The 23,010-nt window shown below is 45.3% G+C and overlaps 1 protein-coding gene across 1 annotated transcript in view; it reads left to right on the forward strand.

The window, feature by feature from the left end:
- The first annotated feature begins 460 nt into the window (after positions 1 to 460).
- The window catches only part of LOC141277004 (phospholipid-transporting ATPase IB-like), a 128,181-nt gene continuing 105,631 nt past the window's right edge, over positions 461 to 23,010 (forward strand). The window contains exons 1-2 of the mRNA XM_073794977.1: positions 461 to 512; positions 2,115 to 2,222. Of these exons, the coding sequence (XP_073651078.1) occupies positions 2,142 to 2,222 (81 nt within the window). The 5' untranslated portion in view covers positions 461 to 512; positions 2,115 to 2,141. The remainder of the gene's footprint in view (positions 513 to 2,114; positions 2,223 to 23,010) is intronic.

A 23,010-nucleotide genomic window follows, 5' to 3' on the forward strand; every position in this document is an offset into this window, starting at 1 on the left:
GAGCCAAGATTTGGCAACACGTAGAGCTCAGAGTGCTTGTGAAATGCTTACCTCGTATTTGAGTGAAGATTATGCAGAGTTAAGATTTCTGCACAGGTGATCAGCAGATTCCCCCATTCTTCAGATGACCGTTTCACATGTACTTGGCGGGGGGGTGGGGGGGGGGAAACAAAACCAACACCAAGGGAAGGCGATTTCTCCCAAATCTTCCAAGCTAAGAAAAGGGCAAAGTAACTATTACTTGTGAGAAGTCAATCACTAAAATGAGGGCTTTTCTTATAAGAACGTGCCTGTAATTTTCCTAAAACTGACCCCCAGAGAATTAGCTACCAAGATAGCACTTTCAAAGTCCAGACGCCACGGAGAAACTGCCTCTGGGGAGGATTTGGGATTTCTACTGGGAAGTGAAAATAAGTGAGGATAACGCATTTCCCAAATTCCTCTTGCTTTCACAGTATGTGGTCGTTACTGTTTGCCTGAAAGCCGGTTTGGAGACTACAGCTTGGACAAAAGTAAGTTTTCTCTAGAATTATTTCTCTATCCACTATAGATATTTTTTTATGGTGTAGTATCTTTTTAAGCCCCAGGAAAACAGTAAACAATATCTACCTGCCTTATTTTAAATTTTGCATGTAAAAATTGTGGTTTGATCTTTATCAGGGCACAGTTGCCATCCAGACTTCCCTGATGATTCGTTTGCTGAGCACTTAATACAGTTCTAAGCTGTTAACAGTCAGCTCCTTTCCAGTGTATATGTGCATTGTATTAAAAAAAAAAAAATCACACAAAGAAAATACAGAAGGACAGAAAGAGGAATTTTTAATTTCCATAATTTTACCACCAAGATATAGTTACTGTTAATATTTCCTGTACAACCTTCCAGACTTTGTTCTCTGTGTATATTTTTAATAAGACAACGTATTACAAAACACAGAGTCTGGGCTTCCCTTTTGGCGCAGTGGTTAAGAATCTGCCTGCCAGTGCAGGGAACATAGGTTCGATCCCTAGTCTGGGAGGATCCCACATGCTGCGGAGCAACTAAGCCCATGCGCCACAACTACTGAGCCCGTGCGCCGTAACTACTGAAGCCCACACGCCTAGAGCCCGTGCTCCACAAGAGAAGCCACCGCACCACAATGAAGAGTAGCCCCTGCTCGCCGCAACTAGAGAAAGCCTGCACGCAGGAACAAAGACCCAACGCAGCCAAAAATAAATAAATTTAAAAAAAAAAAAATATACAGATATATATATATATATATATATATATATATATATATATATGTACTTCTACAAGGTCATAGTTCATGGTTAAAGAGTATTGAGTTTTATCAATATCCCATCCCTTATTGAATCAGTCCCCAGTTTTGGACATTTTGGTGATTTCCAACTCTTGAGGATTATGGCCAATGTTTCACGTTCGTCTCTGCTGTTTAAATAGGCTTCTGATTCTGTGCTCATTAATTGGGGGTGGGGTGGGAGGTGAATGTGGAAGCAGAGAATTCGTTGAGAGACAGAGGCAATGAATCCAGGTGAGAGGGGCTAGTGGCTTAGCCTGGGACGTGAGGAGGTGGCGAGCAGCTGGCAGCTGGCAGAGGCTCCTGCTGGATTAGATCATGGAGTGTGGCTGAAAAGAAGTCAAGGATCGACCTAGCAAGAGGACAGAGAAGAAATTCGCAACTCAGTAGATGCTTAGAGTGTTATCGCTAAGGGATATATCCATTCCACATTTTTTAAAAGTTCTTTGGAAAATGAACAGTCAGTGTCTCAAAATAATAAATAAACCCATCTTGTTCGTTTTGTCTGTCCCACGCCCTCTTACCAGAGCAATGATACCTTATTTATTTCGCTCCAAAGTGGAGTGAACACTGGCGAGGGACAGAAAGGAGCCTGGTAGCACTGTAGGATGGGTCTACAGGATGGTCAGCTGTGGTGGAAAAAGCACGTTCCTCTTCAGGATAGTTTGGGGCCACTAGTCACTTAAACTCTCAACCGGTGTCTAGTAGAAATCTTTCCATAAAGAAAGGTGGCGTGGACCCAGGGCTGCTGCCGCGGCTGGTGCAGGTGGCTACTGGCTCAGCAGAGAACCCTGCCTGAGTGTCTGTTTTCTCCTGTAGTTCAGTCACCTGGCCGTCTGGGGAAGCATGCTCATCTGGTTGGTGTTTTTTGGCATCTACTCAACCATCTGGCCCACCATTCCCATCGCTCCAGATATGAAAGGGCAGGTCAGTGCTATTAACTGTGGGCTTTCCGTGTCTCTGGACAGGTTGGTGTTGCCAGCTTCCGTCAAAATGTATCAGGTGGGAAACAAACCAAATCAAAGCTCCTGGAAGAGGTTGTCCAGGCCACAGAAACAGCCTTGGAAATTATAACTGTTACATAAACTGTGGACTTAATGACCTACCGTGTCCCCATTTCCTTAATGAATTGCGTGTTAATTACAGGTCTCATGTGTACAGTTCACGGACTTGGAAAACAGGAGATGTTTTGGGTCATTCATAACCCCATGATTATGCTGATTGTAGTTTCGATGTTGGGTGTTATTATACTTCGATTAGGTGATAATTAGTCACCTGTGAAGGATAGATCTAACCACTCTACAACCAGATCATTAATTAAGCAGAATATCTCACTGTTCATCTCTTAACTGGAGAGGCTGAGATTGAAGACCTTTACGCTAAAATCTAAAATCCTTTAGATTTTATTTTTTTCGTCTTTTATATTATCTTTGTCCAGTGTTTGAGATGGAGCCATCACCACTGACACCCTGGGTCTTAGGATCCCACAGGATCGGGTCTGAAGAGGACCTTGAAAGCCCTGGGTTTCAAATGCCCTCAGTTTACAAATGAAGCTGTAAATTTTGTTTTACAGGGAAATTTTTCAGGGTTTACAAAAGAATGTGTGATTGGTAGTAAGACACAGAATGTTTATGAAGACGTTGCATTTTCTTTTTTCTTTACATTTGAACTCCTTTGGAGATCTCTGCGCTGGCGGTCCCTGGCTGGGCGTGTCCCTTTTCACAGGGCAGGCGGTCGTGGGGCGAGGGCAGCGTCCCGACTCTAGTGCATTCCCCGGGTTCCCAGGACCCCGAGTCTTCCAAATGGCCAGAAGCCTACTCGCCAGGCCTGCCTGGTCCTCTCCCCGGATCCAGGCCCGGAGCGCACCCTTGGGCCCAAGGACAGCTTACTTTGTAGGGGGGTGATGTGTGCTGGGTCCACTGGAGGATTGCTCTGGGACACCCACCCACGTTTGCATGAGGACGCTTGTACCGTGAGTCAGAACCAAGCGTGGGAAGAGAAGGACTGTGGGTTGGGGGCTTCTGCTGGTTCCTGCCCCAGGACTACATAGTTTAGGGGCAGGCCTGTGCATGGTACATCAGGCCACCATCTTTGCCTCACTTACTCTGCAGAAATGAGCCCAAACTCTGGGCCTCCCCAAGTCTAGATACGTGCCCAGCAGCTGTTCCACGTGAGGCCATACTGGGTGGGCTGTTTGCCTTTTTTACTTGGTGAATCCGCCGATGTACCCCAGGGTGTCTGGGATCTCCCCTGAGTGTGGGTGCTGAGCAGACAGATGTGTCCTACAGGGGTGGCTCGTGTGTCCCCAAATGCATCGTTGCCTTCTCTAAGGCACGAGGACAAACACATAACACACTTTTCAATTCCTTTCCAAATACAAGCAATGGAGGAAATTACAGAGCCCTGAATGAATCAAGAAGATCGTTTTGTGGCAAAACAAGCATTTCCCAGCAAAGATACTTGGTTCACTTGAATCGGTTCTGTTTTAAAGCAAGAAAGGTATGCACAGTCATGATCACTTGGTAAGGTTTGGTGCCTAGAATACCTGCTTCATGGTCTTTCCTTTTGGTGAAGGATGGATGTGGCCCGATGAATATTTCATTTGGGGGATTTTGTGGTGCAGGACAATGAAAGGCACCGACTGCTGTGGACAGTTTCCGAAATTAGAGAAGAGTGACAGCCGATAGGCTGGAGTCAGCTGACAGGTGACTGGCGACAAAGCCCACTCCTTTGACAGCCCCTCCCAGTGCCGTCCACGGAGGGATGCTCTAGTGACCCCTCTGTGTACGCCGGCACCAGGGACTCCAGTTCAGACATTACGATGGTCACCAGCCCATCAGGAGGTTGACTTTTGAAGTATGAAGGGACCATTTACCATGTAGTCACTGACACGCCACGTTTTCAGTGTCCGGGTTGCATGCCTTGTGGTTTGAAGGCTCAGCATAAATGGTGAAATTTCCACAGCTGGGGACTTCCCGAAAAAACCGAATGAGCTGTTCCTACCATCCAACAGCAAAGAAGTTGTAATATTAAATCACATTTCACTTGGGTATAAAATTTTTTTTTTTTTAACATAAACCACGTCGTTTCAGCGTTTTGGTTGGTTGGTCTGTTTCCATGAGGCAGATGATGTCGTTTTGAAATCAGCCATCGCTGGCTGAGACCGAGGTTCTCATTAGACATGGAAGGAGATATTACTGTAATTTTCGCATTCCGGGGCGGCCGGATGGGTAATCCGCTGTCGGTGTTGAAAGAGCTCTTTCTTTTCTCTCATCTTGCTCCAGGATGGAGCTCTCAGTGGAGACAGGGTGTCAGAAAACAATGTCAAGGCCAACTTTAATGCTCCTTCACCCGGTGTCTGCCGCCATCATTCTCTGAAAAGTGGTAGGGAAGTCTTTTTTTTTTTTTTTTTTTAACACTTATGAAGAATCACTTGGGTGGAGAGTGGCTAAACAAGCCTGAAGTCTCAGACAGGCTTTCTGCTGTCTCCAGAGGGGTGATGTACTGTCATAAAGAAAGAGGGGCCGTCAGTGACAGGAGGCAGCTCCTTTGGGGGAAGTTGAAAATATGGCCGAGCCACGTACATCCCTTTCGTTCCAGGCTGGTGCTGTGGACTAAATGCCTGTGTTCCCCTCGACTTCATGTTGAAGCCCTGACCTCAGCCTCCAACATGGAGGTAGGGCCTTTGGGAGGGATTAGTGATCTGAGGAGAAGAGGCCCGAGAGCCAGTTCACTCGTTCTCTGCGGCGTGAAGATACAAGAATCTGAAAATATATGTACGTGCGCATACCTGTAACTGAATCACTTTGCTGTACACCTGAAAATAACACGGTATTGTAATGCAGCTAGGCTTCAAGTTTTAAAAAACGCTTGACAGAAACAGCAGGAAAAAAAAAAAAAAGATGCAAGAAGTTACTCGTCTGCAACCCAGAAGAGGGTCTTCACCAGAACCCAGGCAGGCTGGCACCCTGATCTCAGACATCCAGCCTCCAAAACTGGGAGAAATAAATTTCTGCTGTTGATAAAGCCACCCACTTTGTGGTATGCTGTTTCAGCAGCCCAAGCTGACGACGACGGTTGGTGTATGCTTAGGAGTGATGGTATTCTGGAAAAAGGCTGCTTTTAAAAACTTAGTGTTGTTATTATTATAAGAATGTTTCTAGTGACTTTTATAAACCATTTTCTTGTCGTTCATGAAGCAGTAGGGTTTTGGCAAAGGAACATGATTCTTTTGAGCTGTGGAATTAAACTAGTGTCTGGTGGCAAACGGCATTTCTCACTTAGGAGCCGGAGATAGACCTCACACAAAATGTTCTGTCTCTTCGTAGCATCCTAAACTGTTGAAAAGATACATCATTTCTGCTGGGGTTTCCTAAACCAATTCAATTGACTATTTCTTTGTCTTGTCCACGATATGTGGAGTTTTTCTCATGAGGAAAAGGCAGGTTTTGCCCTGAGTGCAAAGGGAGGGAGGGCTGTAGTGTGGGGGGGATTTTCCACCATCAAAGCATCTTCATCTTCCCTGAAGCACCTCACAGTGTGGTCCGTGAAAGCCAACCAGTGAGTCAGGAAGTCTCAGTGGAAATTTCTCAAATCAAGAGTCCTCTGGGGCTTCCCTGGTGGTACAGTGGTTAAGAATCCACCTGCCAATGCAGGGGACATGGGTTCGAGCCCTGGTCCGGGAAGATCCCACATGCCATGGAGCAACTAAGCGCGTGCGCCACAACTACTGAGCCTGCGCTCTAGAGCCCGAGAGCCACAAGTACTGAGCCCGCGAGCCACAACTACTGAAGCCCGCATGCCTAGAGCCCGTGCTCCACAACAAGAGAAGCCACCGCAATGAGAAGCCCACGGGCAGCAACGAAGACCCAACACAGCCAAAAATAAAGACAAATTAATTAATTAATTTAAAAAATAAAATAAAAGAGTCCTCTGTATCCTTCCTCTCCTGAGAACAGTCAGCATTTGTGGGACCTTCATGGGGCACCCTGTTTTTCTATTTTTCTAGGCCCACAGTGAATTCACCTAAAGTGAATTAGAAACTTAGAAACTCTGGTTGTGTCTGTCCTGGGTGATGCCACAGCCCTCAGCTGGGGAGAAATATGTGATGAGGTTTTTCCGTACGGGACCGTGTGTTTTCCTTTCTGCCAGTATCATCACCATGGGTTATGTAAGCTTCTCCATGATGGGTCCCCGTAGCCAAGGCCGGTGGGTGGAAAACTATCAACGTTCTTTAGCGCAGAGTTGCCTGCTGAAGTCGGGTTTTGAATTAGAGAGGTAAGAAAACTTGATCTACACCTGGATCAGGAAACGGGCTTTTATTTTCTTCATGTAGTTCTCAAGGCTTACTACTCTGGGGGTCTCTGAGGGTGTGCCTCTTATTTGACCTTTGTTTAAAAGTCAAGAGACTTGCCCCAACTAGCTTTGGAGCCTGTGGTAATCACTTAACCTGCTTTAATTTCCTTATCAGCAAAGTCAGAATACTGTTACCCGACCTAATTACCTCAGAGGACTATGGTGGAGATATAATAGGAGTACCTGTGGGAATAGTAAGACATGTCTGTTCTTCTTTATCTTGCAGTGATTAATTATTTTCTTGAGACTTTGTAAATAGGAATATTGGGACTTAAACTCCCATTTCTTTTGGCTAAAGAATTTCAACATTTTATAGGTTCTTTTTGATTTTGTTTTGTTGTTGTTGTTTGTTTTATTTTTAACATTTTACAGGTTCTTGATGTGAAGTTTCTTAGTAGGGTCCACTGACCACCTACCTCTGAATCACCTGGGCTGATTCTTAAAATGACAACCTGCTTCCCCACCAAAAAAAAAAAATGTACTTGAAACACACACAGACACACACACTCACACACACACACAGTCAGAATCCCTGCACCTGGAGCCCCAGCCTCTGAATTTTGATAAGTCTTCTGACTATTCTTCCATTTAAAGTTAGAGAGCCCCTGCTCACAACACCTAAAATATGACCCCCTGACAATGTTCAAGCCAGTGCTGGGGGTTCCAGGAGAAGACAGCATCTCTAAATGTCCACCAGGGCCCTGTTCCTCTGAGCAGTGGGTCTGTGAGGGCCGGCAGGTGGTGTGGTGTCAGCTGTAAGGCCCCGGCTTTCTAAATAGAGGATTATACCCGAGGGCGTTACATCGTTCGCCATGGAAAAATACTCCTCACCCACTCCGATGCTTTTCTTTTAAAGTTCTTTTCATGGCTAGTAAAAGAGGGGGAAAACCTTTCACTTCAAAGCCTACAGACTGCTAACTCTGTCTGCAGTGCCACGCTCCAGGCTCCAGCCAGCTTCTGACATAGGGCAGCCTTTTTTTTTTTAATCCTAAATCCAGGACTGAGTTTACTTTTGAGTTTTATATACACACTTTGTATACATAGTGCAAATCCCGATGGACTAAAAGTGGGCAGGACGAGGGCTGGTTGTCACGGTGCCGCCCTTGGATCAAAGAGATTAATTACTCATCTTCCCTACGTGCTGGCTTTCTCCTGGGCTTTGCAGCTGAGCAAAATCTCAGGCCTGGGTATTTTCCATATAAATATAAAAAGAGCGTTTTTGTTTCCAGGTTGCATGTACTCTAGGAAGTAAGCCGAGAAGCAGGGGTAAGGGCCATCTCTGCTCGGAACATTCCAGAACATCTGTGTTGGCCAGAGGCCAGCCGGAGGGCCAGGAGAGGACCTGTCCTCAGATTAACTTTCGTGGCGTGGGACATGGTCATTTGTCCCCAGTACCCATCCTGCTTCCCCCTTTGGTGAGGGGCCCAGTTTGTACCCCATTCCAGCTCCTGTGCAAGCACCCAACTGCTCAGGGAGCCCTTTCCACCCCTAAGTGCAGCAGGGAGCTTGATCCCAGCCCCATGCTGTCATGGGTGGTTCAAAACCCTGAAGGAGACGCGAGGAGACATTCGCTGGGGGTTTCTGGCAAAGAAGCATGTTCGCTCCTGAAAGAAACCCATCAGAGACGTGACCTGTCATGCGCAGCGGGTAAAGTTGCCTGGGGTTGTCGTTCACCACAACGAGGGACACTAGCTCCAGAATCCGACTGCCGCTACGAAAGAACTGATAGAAACAGCAAAAACAGGCAAAGTCTCTTACACAGTTGTCCAGATAGCGGATGCCACCGGCCTCGAAGGCTACCCCCCGAGAGGGCCTTCCCAGGAGCGTCCTGCCAGGGCGGCCTAGCCTCAGTGAGAAGCAGGTGTCAGGAAACACTCTCCAGCCTCCTGTGGATGTGGGGATGTTTCTCTTACGTTCACAAGTATAAGGGCAACGAAGGAAATAGGTGATTTTTAAAAAACAGGCCTAAGTCTTTAATATCGCCTGTTATATTATACTCAGAGTTAGGTGCTTGTAGATTTATTTAAGGATTTGGTAACAAATTACTCAAGTGTTGCAATTATGAGTGTTTTAGATGATAACATCCCAGAAACACCTAATGTGAATATCGTAAATTCATTGGAATTATCTTTAATACAGCAATATTGGATAGAGTTGGTCCTATTTTCCTCAAAGAACGTATTTCAGGAGCATGGGGCCCGGCTAGGGTGAGAAGCGGCCAGCCTGGTAAGGTAGGAGGTCCTACCACTCGAGACTTGCCTCTTGGTTTGAAATAACTTTCTTGTGTGCGGATCGTGGCCAGATTACTGGCTGAAGTCCAGTTTGCATTTTGGTTTTCAACTTGTGCATTGTGTGTGATAATAAGACTGACTTACAAAAAGGAACATGCTGTGTTTCTGGATGACATTATTATCTGAAAAAATAGCGATATGAACAAAATTAAGAAGGTAGGGACTTCCGGGTTTCTCCGTGTCTGTACCTCTTGTCACCCACATCCAGGGTCCCTGCGTTCATACGCGTTTGCCCACATCCAGGGCCCCTACGTTCATGTGCGTTTGCCCACATCCAGGGTCCCTGCATTCATATGCGTTTGCCCACATCCAGGGCCCCTGCATTCATATGCGTTTTGCCCCCTTGAAGCCTCCCCACACTAAGCCCTAGAAAAAAATTACAACTACAACAAAAAGTTCTTCATTGATAATGAAAAGAAAAATCAGAAACATTCATATGATCAGGGCTATCCAGTGGAGTTCTCAATATAAATATAGGCCTATAGATATCTGGGCTCTGAAAATCAGAAAATTCAGGTATCTGGCAAGAGTTCCATCCGAAAGTGGCTTTTGTAGTCGCTACATGTCATGCCAAGCTGTTTCTTTTTTTCTCTTCCTGATTACCAAACAAGGAAGAAAGTGTGTTCTATGAAATCGTTCGCCCCTCAGAGTGATTCCAGATTCTCCCTACAGGCAGGGATGGGACCGGCAGCCGCTGGTTCCTGGTTGCTTCCTGCAGGTCCGCAGGATCAATCAGATCTGGGTGAACGTGGCCCGACTCAAACTTCTTTCCTATTCACTGCAAATCCTAACGGTGAAAGTGGGATTTGAACTAGATTAACCTAGTGCCTAAGAAATTTATCAAGTTAAGTCTGTTGTTCATAATAGCCATAATCGTGTTATTTCTGAACCTTAGTTTCGTCAGGTGTAAGTAGTAGATAATATCTATCTTTGGAGTTAATAAGGACATGAAAGAAAATAAGGCATGTAAGTAATAGTAGGTGATGTCTATTGAGAAAGTACTATGTCCCAGACAAAATATATGTTCATATACGTATGTTCTGCCTGTGAAATTACGTATATAATGAGTTAAGCATTAGCTCATCTGACAATCGACGCTACAACCGTATGAGCAAACGAGGGCTTCGAAAGAAAGAACCAGTACCTCGGTCAGGCTGGGGAGAGGAGTAGCTGGGACTTCCCAAGTCCCCTAGACTACCAACCCGCACACCTTGTCATGATGGCCAGCACCTAGGGTGATGGTTGGTGCAAACCAGGGGTCAAAGAGATGTCAGTCACTCCTTCTTAAAATTTTGCTTTTATTAAATTGTATCTGAAGTGACTTGCCCTGCAGTGTAATAGAATTTTTCAAATATAAATGTAGAGTTCCTCTTTTTCAGTGCTTTACGGAAAGCCCTCATTTTCTTAGCTCTGCCTCCGACCCTCTGCACCGTTCTCTCCATTTTGGCGGTTTGTTTTATCTTGGCCTCTCGTTTCAAGGATGCTGTGCGCTAATTCGAGGCCAAGGCGGCTTTGATTGTGAGTTATTTTTCTCTGGGGTTAAAGGTCTTGTGGTGGTGTTGGTGTTTGCCATTCATTCTGATGTTAATTTTTTAAATATCTGTCAGCAAATTGAAGTACACGTTACACGCTGATTTTGTTTGTTTGGAACATTTATACGCCGTGGTCGCAGAGTATGTTTGATGTGGTTTTGAACTTTTCCTTTCTCCAAACATGTGGAATTGTGCATGGGGGGCCTGGGGTTGAGGTTCTCTGCAGGGATTTACTTCTCAGACATCTGCGGAGGGAGATGCCTCGTCTGGTGACCAGAGCTGTAGTTTGCCCCACCTCACACTCCGCCAAAAACATGCGTGTTCTTGATTTTTGTTCTATGTAAGAGATAGAGAGGTGTCCGATAAAGGCCACTAGATAAAGGATTCGTGCAGGAAACGATAACAGGGTAGGTTAGACTAAGAAGGGAGAAAATAGAATCATAGCACGCTAGGGAGCGTGTGCCCAGGTTTCCCCATTTCGTGTAAATGAGGATGCAAAGCTCTTGTCGACAGCATCCGGAGCATCAGAATAGTGGAAGGACTTAAAGGAAGTGAGAGCTTCAGGTATTGTCATTGCCTTTGGCACTGCAAGATATCAAATGTTCAGTGAGGAAATCGTATGCTTTTTGAACCGGATTAAGCAGCTGTCGTAAGTCTTTGGCATTGCTTTGGCTAAAGGCAGGAAAAGAGAAATCTAGGTTACCTGTGTCTGCAACTATAGTGCACTTCCATTCACAAGTTTGTTTTCTGTTGTTCAATTTTTTTTGGCGACACCATGAGGCTTGCAGGATCTTAGTTCCCCGACCAGGGATCGAACCCTGGGCCCCTAGCAGTGAAAGCGCCGAGTCTTAACCACTGGGCCACCAGCGAATTCATTCACAGATTTTTAAAATTATTGCAACCTATTTTTTAAAAAATTTTTAAGACATTTTATTATGGAAAATTTTAGATGTACACAAAAGTAAACACAAATCATTAGTGCAGGACAATGCGTCTCTTATAAGGAGATGGCCATTGATTTCAGAGTCTTACTTGATAGAAAGGCAGATCCGTCCTTAATCCGGCACCCCGTTCTCCTTTGTCTCCAACCTTGTTCTTTTTTAAAAATCTAATATACAGGGCTTCCCTGGTGGCGCAGTGGTTGAGAGTCCGCCTGCCGATGCAGGGGACGCGGGTTCGTGCCCCGGTCCGGGAGGATCCCACATGCCGCGGAGCGGCTGGGCCCATGAGTCATGGCCGCTGAGCCTGCGTGTCCAGAGCCTGTGCTCCGCAGCGGGAGAGGCCGCGGCGGTGAGAGGCCCGTGTACTGCAAAAAAAAAAAAAAAAATCTAATATACATTTTTTAAATTTATTTTTCCTAATTTATCCCTACCCCCCTTTGGTAACCATAAGTTTGTTTTCTATGTCTGTGAATCTATCTCTGTTTCGTAAATAAGTTCATTTGTATCCTTTTTTAGATTCCATATATAAGCGATATCATATAATATTTGTCTTTCTCTGTCTGACTTACTTCACTTAGTATAATAATCTCTAGGTCCATCCATGTTGCTGCAAATGGCATTGTTTTGTTCTTTTTTATGGCTGAGTAGTATTCCACTGTATATATGTACCACATCTTCTTTATCCATTCATCTGTCAGTGGACATTTAGGTTGCTTCCATGTCCTGGCTATTGTGAATAGTGCTGCTATGAACATGGGGTGCATGTATTTTTACAAATCATGGCTTTCTCTGGATATATGCCTAGGAGTGGGATTGCAGTAGCTCTATTTTTGTTTCTTAAGGAACCTCCATACTGTTTTCCATAGTGGCTGCACCAATTTACATTTCCACCAACAGTGTAGGAGGGTTCCCCAGTTTTGATAAAGGATAGAAACAGAAAGAAGGGCATATTTAGATGTGCACGTCCTTCCCAGGGTGCTGTGAAGGCAACCCCACCTACTCAGCCCAGCAGCAGCAACGTGGGTGCAGTGGTATCTCCTTGTCTATCACCTGCCCTACATCCAATTCCCCCTTTTCTGGTCACAGCCCCCCAGTCCCGTCCCCTTTTTCAGAACGTGCATTCAAACAGTGCTGGTTCTACCTCTGCTCTACCTCTGGGTCTGGACCGGACACCCAGGACTAGTCAACTACCAGCTTCATCTCATGGACCATGGCCGTTGCTTCAGGGACAGCATGATGACCCACCAAGGCCACTTAGAGACAATTCAAGGATTTTTTTAATAGAAACTAATAGAGGAAGGGGAAAGCTCTCTTGCCGCTGGGTTTGTTATATATCAGGGATGTCATCAGCCTGGAGCTGCAAGGGGCCACCACCAAGAGAGTGCCTGGCTGGGGATGAATCGAGCACAGAGGAAAGCTGAACTGAGAGATGATGGCATTGAGTATGTGCCTGGATCCAGCTCTGCCTGAAGCTGGAGCTGTCTCTGAACTTTCAGATACACTAAGTCAGTATACTCCCTTTTTTGTAGAAGACAGTTCAAGTTGGATTTCTGTTACTTCTGAAAAGAGTCCTAATGAATGAAGAAATCATTAAGTTACAGATACAAGAGGTAGAATCAGCTGGGTCAAGTTAAGGTAGTGAGAGCTCTCCTATCCCTTCTGGAAAATTGGTTATGTTGCAGAAAAGCAGCTGGTGAACTTTCCCTACTGTGCATCTTCCAGGTCGGAAAGTCAGGCTACCAAGGGGTTTTACCTCCTTTTGTGGCCTTCCTATGCCCCTCCCCTGCCGGCCCCCACCCCCCCAGGAAAAAGAAGACATGTTTGGGTAGAACTGATTGTTCAAAACAGAGATGGAGGGAAATAGAAGTTTTTCTAAGAGGGCCTTCTTTCTCTCTGCAGCCAAGAATTCAACATGGCTCAGAGTCACATGGTCCTGAGTAGCACTGTGCAGCAGACGTATAATGGGAGATGCATCATAATTTTGAATTTTCTAGTGGCCGCATTAAAAAAAGGAAAATGAAACAGGTTAAGTTAGTTTTATTAATGTAGTTAGCCCAACATTTCCAAAATAGTATCACTTCAACATATAATCCACATTAAAAGAAATTACTGAGATAATTGACATCGTTGCACTATATCTTTGCAATCCAGTGTGTATATCGGATTTGCAGCACATCCCAAGGCAGACCTGATCAATTTCAAGCACTCAATAGCCACATCTGGACAGACAGTGGCTAATGCATTGGACAGCCCCGCTCTTCACCAGCAGATTCATTCTCCAAAGCTAAAATTAGTGCAGGCAAGATGAAGAGGTGGGAAACGCAGGCTCAGATAAGATTGGGGCTTGGGAGAAGCCTGGCCTCAGGACCTTCCCCTGCACCAGGGTGTGAGTTGCTGACTTTGATTTCCATCACCTACAGTGAAAAGGGTCTCGGCTCTTCCACAAGGCTTTCCCCTAAAGAATAAAATCTGGGCACCCCTGAGCTGTTCACCTCTGCTTATTAATTGCTTTAAGCAGAGTTTATAAAGCAAGATTTACGAAGCGTGGGTCTGACTTCAGGTAGTTTTTCCAAAGTATTGGCTAATTCCCCAGCCACATCCTCCTGAATGTGGGAGGGAAGAGGTCAGGACATGGGCCTCTGGTTTCTTTTCCGACCTGCTGCAACCAGCTGAGCAGTTGTAACATGTGCCGCCAAAAGTAAACTAGGTCTGTGTCGAACAGGTAGTTAATTTGTTCAACAGGTGGCGATTTCTAAGTCGGATTTCTTAATTCCTAAGATTGTGCGAACACTTCACCCTTTTTCTCCTTCTGGAGTTTCAGGCCCCTTCCCCCATCATTATGCTGAATCCACACCCTGTCCTTCTCCTACCTGTGTCTCCTTCCATCCAGTTCTGGTCCTGCCCAGTTAGTTGCGTGCGATGGCATTTCTTGCCTGGACTATTGCAGTAGCCTCGTGACTAGTTTCTTAGCGTGCAGTCTGTCTGGACCCATCGTTCTACTGCAGCCAAAGTATTTCAAAACGTAAGTCTGATGGAGTTGTTCCCCTGGCTTCTCGTTGCCCGCAGGGTAAAGGTCCAGGCCACTTGCCAAGCCCCTAGCCCTGTGCAGCCCTCAGCCTGCTCCTGCCCTACCTGCGCTGGCCTTCCCTCACTTCCCGGCAGGCCTTGCTTGGGCTCCCACAATGCGTTTGCAGCTGCTCCCCTCACTTCCTGCATGCCCTGGTCTCCGCCTTCTACGTAGCTAGGCCTCGCCTGGTTTCCAGACCTCAGGCGAGTCATTACTTCCTACAGGTACCTTTCCTTGTGTCCCTGACAAGGTGAAACCCTCACAGTGCGTGTTCTTTTAAGACAGTTTACCTCTCCTCCCTTGTATTTACCACAATTAAAAATTTGTGTATGAGAATAATACCTTACACATATTAGGATGGCCACTATTAAAAAAACCTCAAAAATAGCAAGTGTTGGCAAAAATGTGGAAAAACGGAACCCTTGTGCACGGTTGGTGGGCATGTAAAGTGGTGCGGACGCTGCAGAAAACAGTATGGAGGTTCCTCAAAAAATTAAACGCAGAAATACCATAGGATGGAGCAGTTCCACTTCTTATTCCCGAAAGAACTGAAAGCAGGATCTCAAAGAGCTATTTGTACACCTTTGTTCATAGCTTCATGATTCACAGTAGCCAAGAGGTCGAAACAACAAATTGTCTGTCGACAGATGATCAGATAAACAAAACGTGATCCATGCAGGCGATGGAACGTTATGCGGGCTCTAAAAAGAAAGCGATCTTGTCACACGCTACAGTATGGATGAATCTTGAGGACATTATGCTCAGTGAAAGAAGGCAGTCACAAAAAGACAAATGCCATATGGTTTCCCCTGTATGGTACCGAGAGTCGTCAAAATCACAGAAACAGAAAATAGAACGGTGGTCGGCAGGGGCTGGGGGGGAGGGGAAACGAGCCGCTCGTGTTTAACAGATACAGAGTTTCAGTTTTGCAAGATGAACACATTTTAGAGATCTGTTGCACAGCAACGTAAAGATAGCTTACGCTGAACTTAAATGGTTTAAGATGGTAAATTTTATGTTCTGGGTTTTTATCACAATCGTCAAAAATTTATATTTATGTGATTTCATAACTAATATCAGTTTCTTCCTCTAAATTGTAAGTTTATGAGGAAAGTAAATGCTCTTCAGTATATCCTCGGTACCTGCCTCTCCTCTTTTCTGGCACTCAGTAAATATTTAAATGAATGAATTACTAAAGTAAAATTAAACACCTCTCCTGTAGAATTGGAGAACGGAGCTGGCTTGGTGTAACAGGTGCTTCAAATCTGTTTGCTGAATTGTTAACAAAAGCAGATGACAAATACTCAAACATTTGGGAATAGCCTAGCGCAGGATGTGCACGTGGAAGTGATTGATTAATTCATGAGTTTAGCATTTTCTGAACTGTGCTCAAAACACCAGTAGCACGAACCATGCGTTCTTCCCACCCGAAGAAGGATTTTCAGTTAAAAAATATTTAAGAACATTTCCAGTTAAAAATCCTAGTTGAACTATTTTAGCTGCATGGGTGATATATGCGGTATACTGTCTGTTGATGTTGGTATTTGTAAAGGGTTAATAATAAGGTTTAATTACCTAATGGAAATGATTGTTTTGGAAGTGATATTATAGAAAAGACAAATGTGAGATCGAGATGGATTTTTGAGTACCTAGTTTAAGGAAGTACTAAGCTAATCATTTTCCAACAGTTTTATTAAGGGAGATAAAACTGATGAAGTTAGTGGATCACAGATAGTTTTAGCAGAGACGTAAGTTCCCTGGACTAATACATCATTGGACAGCATTTTCAGTATTATGTTGAAGGGGTTGGTATTTTTGGAGTAAAAAGTACAAGCACATAGTTGGAGAGGAGGTTTTGGTCAAGAAAATGTCAAGCTTAGGTAAAGTTTCGTTAGCAGCTGGCCTGTGATAAATCTGAGATGATTTCATGGGAGAAACAGACCTTCTCTGGGGGTTTGTGCCTTACTCAATTAGATGGGGAAGCAGTCCAGGCTCGTGACTTAAAGCAGGAGTGGATCTGACACCAAGAGCCTCGTTGGGACGTAGAATTTTGGTGTCAAGTAAAGTGATATTACAAGAAAAGAAAAAGTTTAAGATTTGAAATTTGTCCCCAGTACAGCATCTTCATGAAAGGCAAGAAAACCGGTAAGTAAAGTGATTCTGTGTCCAGTAAAACCAGAGGAAGCAGAGGTGGGAAAAAGAGAAGGACGGAGGGAAAAGTGATTGATACAGGAAGGACATGAAAAGTCTTAGTGTGATGGAGAAGGCCAGGTGGGGCAATGAAACTGGAAGGAGAGGGTTTTAAATTTTCACCGAAGGAAATTACAGGGCTGTTGAGAAATTTTCCGAGACATGGCATCAGGAAAGAATGAGGTTGACCATAAATAAAGGTCCTGTAATGTAATAAGTCAGAATTTTACCTTCTTACGATCGATGTGGGAAAATTAATTCTTAGAAACAAAAGGAAATAGCATAGGAGTTTTATTTTTTGTTAACTTTCTGATGACCGAATCGTTTTAAATGAATTAAAAAGTGGGCCTTGTCTAGGCTATAAAGAAAAAAGGAACCCTCCTTCCACCGTTCAAAAATAATTAAATATTGCATTAGAACATTATAATGTTCTCTAATATAAACAATATAATGTTCTATAATATAAACAGTATAATGTTCTACAATATAAACTTATTGATTCTAAATGAGATTTTAACAATCTGAGACGATCACGATTTTGGAAAAGAGCTTATTATGCCGGAATAGTTTGTTTTGAACCGGAAACGTAAAATGAAGAAGCGACTTTAACAAAGTTAAAGTTAACAAAGTTTAACAAAGTTAAAGTTAACAAAGCTGTCTACTTGGCGATTTGTTCATTTTGTTCATTTTGTTAAAAGAAAAACTGATCCTTTCTTTTTACAGTGGTTCAGTTTTAGTGGAATAATTTAACGAAGGTAGTGTTCTCTTACAAGGCGTGAACGAGAATTCTATCCAAGCCTTTTAAAACCTTCTTCTGGCGAGTAGGTCTTAGTGAGGGGTTGCCATCTACTAGATGCCATTTCAGGCCACTTTCTCTCCTAAAAACTTTTTTTTTTTTTTTTAAGAAAAGTAATTAGTCCTCAGCATCATTTATGTAACTACCAAGATTGGGAGTTGGCATTTTAGAAAGTTGCAGTTTGGGGGCAGGTGGGGCACAGAGGACCCCTCTTTATACCCTAAGCTTCCAATAGGGTGGAATGAGCTTCCGAAACTCAAAACTGTAAGCAGTGAACATCTCATAAAGTGATGTGTTTGAAGCTGCATTGTTTGTGAATTCTCTGTCATTTTACTTTGTTTCACAGAAAGTTGTTTCTATTCATTAGTTTTATAAACATCTCGCCTTCTTTCAGGCCAGTTCTTGATTTTCCCTTTGAAGTCCGGCCATGGTCGCCCCGTGTTCTTCCGTCTGACTCTGGGTCCCAGTCAGCAGTAGTTTCTGTGGGATGTCTCCTCTCACGATTCTTAGAGCAGGTGCCTTTCTGAACTTCTCTACACTGCTGTAGTGGCCTAAGTTTAAATTTTAGTTTATAGATCACAGTTTTGCCAAGGTGTCTCCTACCCAAATTCTCTGTCGCCATGAATTCTGAAGCCATTCTGTAAGCCCCTTGGTCCCTCAGACATTGCTTGGGAAGTAGCCTTGCTCATTAAGGACCCTAGAAGGACGTAATCGTAAAATCAGAAGTTAACGACGTATAGACATATAATTATCTATAACCTGTCAGTGTCCAAAGAACAAATTTCCTTTTCCTTTTGCTTCAAGGAAAGCCAGCAGCTAATCTGTGGAGGGTTGCCTCTCGGCAAACTTGCTCCGTGTGAAGTAGCTAAACGTTCCACCGGATTAAAAACTGTAATCTCTCTGTTTTTTCAGGATACTGTCAAGTCAGGAGCAACAAAAAAAAGAAAAAGAGAAGGGAAAACATACGATTCACATTATTTCATCCTATTAATTAAAACACTGTAGTAGTTTCAACTTGAGCAACTCAGTTACTAAAACCAAGGGAAGTTGCTCCCCTATTCTTAATCCTTACAGTGAGACCTTAAGTGGGAATGAAAGGTTTGAGATGAATTTCGGCTTTGCAGCAGAATTTAGGCATCGTGAGGACCTTTCTAGAATACCTTTAGATCAATTCATGTAAATTTTCCGGAAGAATCTTTTCCATTTTTCTCTCCCAAGAGTTACTAAGTATCGTTACAAGTTCTGTGCCCCTAATGGAAGATGCAATCTCATCTACCCACGCGTGCCCCTCAAAAGCTATTCAGGATAAGTTAATCTTTTCAACAGAGCAGCCAACTTTTCCAGCAAAGGAATTTGCAGTCTTTGTGGTTTGGGGAAAAAGGTGGTTCATTTTACCAGTTTCTCGATGCAATATGTTTCATGATAAATTCAATCTTTCCTCCAAAAGAAAATTCCCCAACTCTACTTTTCTGTGCAAAATTCGACTTGAAAGCCTTTCTCTATCGAAGCAGCCAAATACGGAGTTCGTGCGGATCTGGGCAAACAGTTTTGGGTCCAACGTTAACGATATTTATTGCTGGAGGTATTACATGTATTTGTATCCAGGAAGCACAAAATCCAACATGTTGACAGTGGTTTTCAAATATATTAATTTACTTTCTTTTGTCTTAGGGGGAATGTTTTTCTCCCCGCTCCCTGTTTTAATCCTTTGCCACACTTGGTAGAATTTGGAAGGATTTTTGCCAGGGGTAAGGAGCAAAGGTAGACAGTGTGTGAATTACACAGGAGATCTGCTGGTTTCATTGCAGACTTCAGAGAAAGTTCCTTGCACTCTGACTGTGACATGGCATGCAGGAAAGTCCTCCTAGGTCTGCCCAGTGCAATAAACAGACCTCCTGCATCTAACCGCATCCACGCTGAAGTTTCTTATGCGGGGTTCCTTTTGCTTTTTGTGTAAAAGTTAAGGGTCCCAGCATTCCTACTCCAGCTTCTTTAACTCCTACGCTTTGGAATTGGCATATGACTGTTTAGGGGTTAAAACGCCTTGCGGTTTAATAGGACTCATTCTGTGTTATTTATGCACACACGGAGAAGGTAGAGGAGGGAAACAGATCCCCTGTGGACGTGCTTCTGAGAAACCTAACGTTATATCGGATTTGTTAGACGGATCACAGGGTCCCGTTTGCCTTCGGTGACTCATTGAGGACATCTCGTATTATATGCAACACAGGTGAGTTTTTCAGTAACCCCTGCAGCCCCCAGCCAGCAGCCTGAGCATCACCGGAGGGAGAGCGGTCTTGTCAGAAATACAGATTCTCAGGCCCCAGCCAGGAACTGCTGGACTAGAATCTGCATTTTAACCAGAGCCTCGGAGTTCATGGGACACAAAAGGGAAAGAAGCCCTCAGTTAGGTCCCGGCCACCAGAGTACATCCCAGTAAGATCTCCTGGGAACGTGTGGGGCAGAGAAGGAAGGAGTGCGGGGAGGGCATTGGCTGAGTTAAATTATGCTCATTAATTCAATTTGAGGCAGGAATGTGTGTAAATAAACACTGGCAGCTGCAGAGGCTCCGTTTCCTGCAGGGCTCAGGCAGGAATGCAGGGGCCCGAGCCGCAAAAACCTGACTGGGGATCAGTCCGATGGTCCTGCAACCATGAGATAATGACGGAGAAGATGGTCTTACGCTTCTCGTGGGAGGGAGGCTCTCAATACAGCGTCAAGTGCCAAACCAAGTGGAACTGGAGAGACTTTGCCGGCGGAGATCAAATCTTAACGATTTGAAAAGATGAAGGTCCCTGGACTGCCCCCTCCTCTTCTTTTAAATCAGTACAGATTGGATTTCCAGGGGTTCAGTTGAGTAGCACAGTGGCCTGTCCCACACAGCCTGTCGGCGTGTCCAAATAAATAACCTGTTTCACAGCCCCTCTTACCTTACAAAACTGAGTCCCTGAGAAACAGGAAGGGGAAAAATTGAGTTGAGCAGGGTGAGAGCATCCTTGGTACCATAAACCTATCAAACGCTTCCAGGGTTGGTTTTTGACACTTGATGTTCATGAACTGTTTTGGGGGCCGAGCGATCATCGCCGAGTCCTATTTGTTAAACCCCGAGTGACACGGTGGGCAAGACGCTTGCCTGCGTGTTATTGGGTTGGCCAGAAAGTTCGTTTGGGTTCTTCCGTAACATCACCATCTACGGGAACACTCGAACGAACTTTTGGCCAACCCAGCACAAGGTGGTTCTCGTGCTGTCGCGTGTAGGACCTCGTTCAATGTTGTGCGTTCTAAAGAGACCTCTGTTTCCCAGCTCAAAATGGCCCTTGTCTCCACTGGACCAAGGAGCCTTCGCTTCTGGTTACTTTATCCCTTTTGCACACACGGCCTTTCCTGCCAGGGGAAAGGGATTTCCAGGGGCCCAGAAGGGCAGGAGATCAGTTCTCCAGGCTCATGCATCAGGCCCAATGTCAGTCTCTTTTACCTCCCACAGCATTGTGGCTGGTGGGCGATTGGTTAGCCGAGGGGCAGTGGTGTCTGCTCTGCCTCCTGGGGCCACCGTCTCTGGGGGGTCGTGCCCGGGGGCTCCCGCAGACCAGGGCAGGTTGAAGGGGAGGGGTCTCCCCTCCCTTCCACATCACGGCTCAGGGACTCAGCAAATGCATCTCTGTCCTTAGGGGTTAGGATGGCGGGTGCACAGTGTCAGGAAGGAAATCATTGCAGGGTTTGGTTCTCTCGCTCATCACCTCCTCCCCTACATCCAGGGACTGGTTGACTTGTGGCCAGTACAGTCCCCTGCTTCTGCCCTCAGGAGGAAGGAAGAACATTGGCTCCAGCCTGAGCTTCAGGCTGGCTTCCTCTGGGACGCGGGGATCCTGTGCCCTGATGGGCTGAGCTGGGTCCACGGCGAGCCCTCTGTGGATGTTTGCCACTTTCCCTTCCTCGTCTTTGCTGTCACTGTGGCCTGAGAAGGTCCTGCTCGCTCTGAAAAGTCAGACGTGTGGGATGAACGGGCTGAGTCGGAGCCTCGGGGAATTGTGTCTCCCTGCGGCCATGGCTGCTGTCACCCGCTGGCCTCCCTTGAGTCTGTTGCTGGGATGAGGTCATAAATCTCAGTTAGCTCTCGTTCTGGAAGATTCTCAAAGTGGACATGGTAGCGTTTCCCCGACCCTGTCCCTCTCACCTTGCATCCTTCCACCTGGATGAGGCCTGTTCCTTAAGGAGGGGAATGTCAAGGCTGACGGTCAGGTCTGGTCATCGTCCCCAGGGATGTCGCTGTGCCTTTCCAGCTCATGGTCAGAATAGAGGCAGCTGGTCTGAGAGTCACCAAGGGCCTCAGTAGACCAATCCTAACCCAGAGAATTCTTACTGCCCCCTGATTCTGACTATGCTAGTTTCTTCTTATTAATTCTATAGTCTTGTTTCCCCTAGAATTAAAAAACGTCATAACCTGATAGGAGGGGAATTTGATCAGGGTGTTTACAGAGTTGAGGCGTTTTTCCTCTTTTAAAATTGGCCTCTTACCCAGCCACAGGGATTGTTTCCATGCGCTGCTCCTTGATGGTGTGTTTATTTACCTAGACTCACAGAACTCTCTCTTGTCCTGAGTAATCCAGTATTCACTTGTAATAACCAGGATTCCTATTGAAGGAAAGGATTTCTGTTCAAGAAAAGCAAAGGGAATTGAAGGTTCAAAATTCCAGAGAGAAAGTGAATAAAACCCTACCAAAGAGCACGTGGGAAAGTCTGAATTAAGAGAGCGATCTCCAAATTAACACAACTCTGTAAATCAACTCTACCTTCAATAAAATTTTTTTAATTACATTAAATTAAAAAAAAAAAGCAATCTCCCAGAGCAGCACGTTACTGGATCTCTACGGATACTCCATTGTTTTAAAGTTGCATTTGATCTGAAGGAAGTTTTTTCACTAAGACTATTCCAGTAGCTAGTTCTGAAACTGACAAGTAATGGAATATCGTCTCTTAGATTAGGTTGTGTGTTTATAGACCTGTATGAATCAACAATGTTAAGTTTTCCACATTACCTAAAAGGACCGCTGTCCCACACCCCAAAGAAGTTGGACTGTCAGGGTGATGACGGTGGATTAAACTGCTGCTGGGATGAGGTCGTAAATCTCAGTTAGCTCTCCTTCTGGGAGACCCTCAAAGCAGACGCGGTGGCTTTGGGCGCTTGCTGGATTTGGTACATGTGCTTGGTGTGTTTTTTCTAACAGAAGGGCATTCTGCGCCCCTACTTTCCATCCAGGGTCTGTCGTGTGTTGCCCGCCCTTTGGCCTCCCTATCTTTGGTCACGTCTGCGAGCACAGCCTGCCTTTTGTGAACAAGTCACTAAATCCACACGAGGGTGTGACGCGCCGCTGGTGCCACGCGTGGCCTTACGCGCTCCTCGCGCGCTGGGTGCCGACAGCGGGGGAGGGGAGGCCCTGAGGGCTTGACCTGGTGGGCAGAGCGCCTCCCGGGCATGTGAGGGCTCCGTGCCAAGCAGCAGCCCGGAGCATCTCTGTACCATCTGGTGGCCACTGAGCGGCGTG

Source organism: Tursiops truncatus, chromosome 18 (assembly GCF_011762595.2).
Source record: "Tursiops truncatus isolate mTurTru1 chromosome 18, mTurTru1.mat.Y, whole genome shotgun sequence".
NCBI lineage: Eukaryota > Metazoa > Chordata > Mammalia > Artiodactyla > Delphinidae > Tursiops > Tursiops truncatus.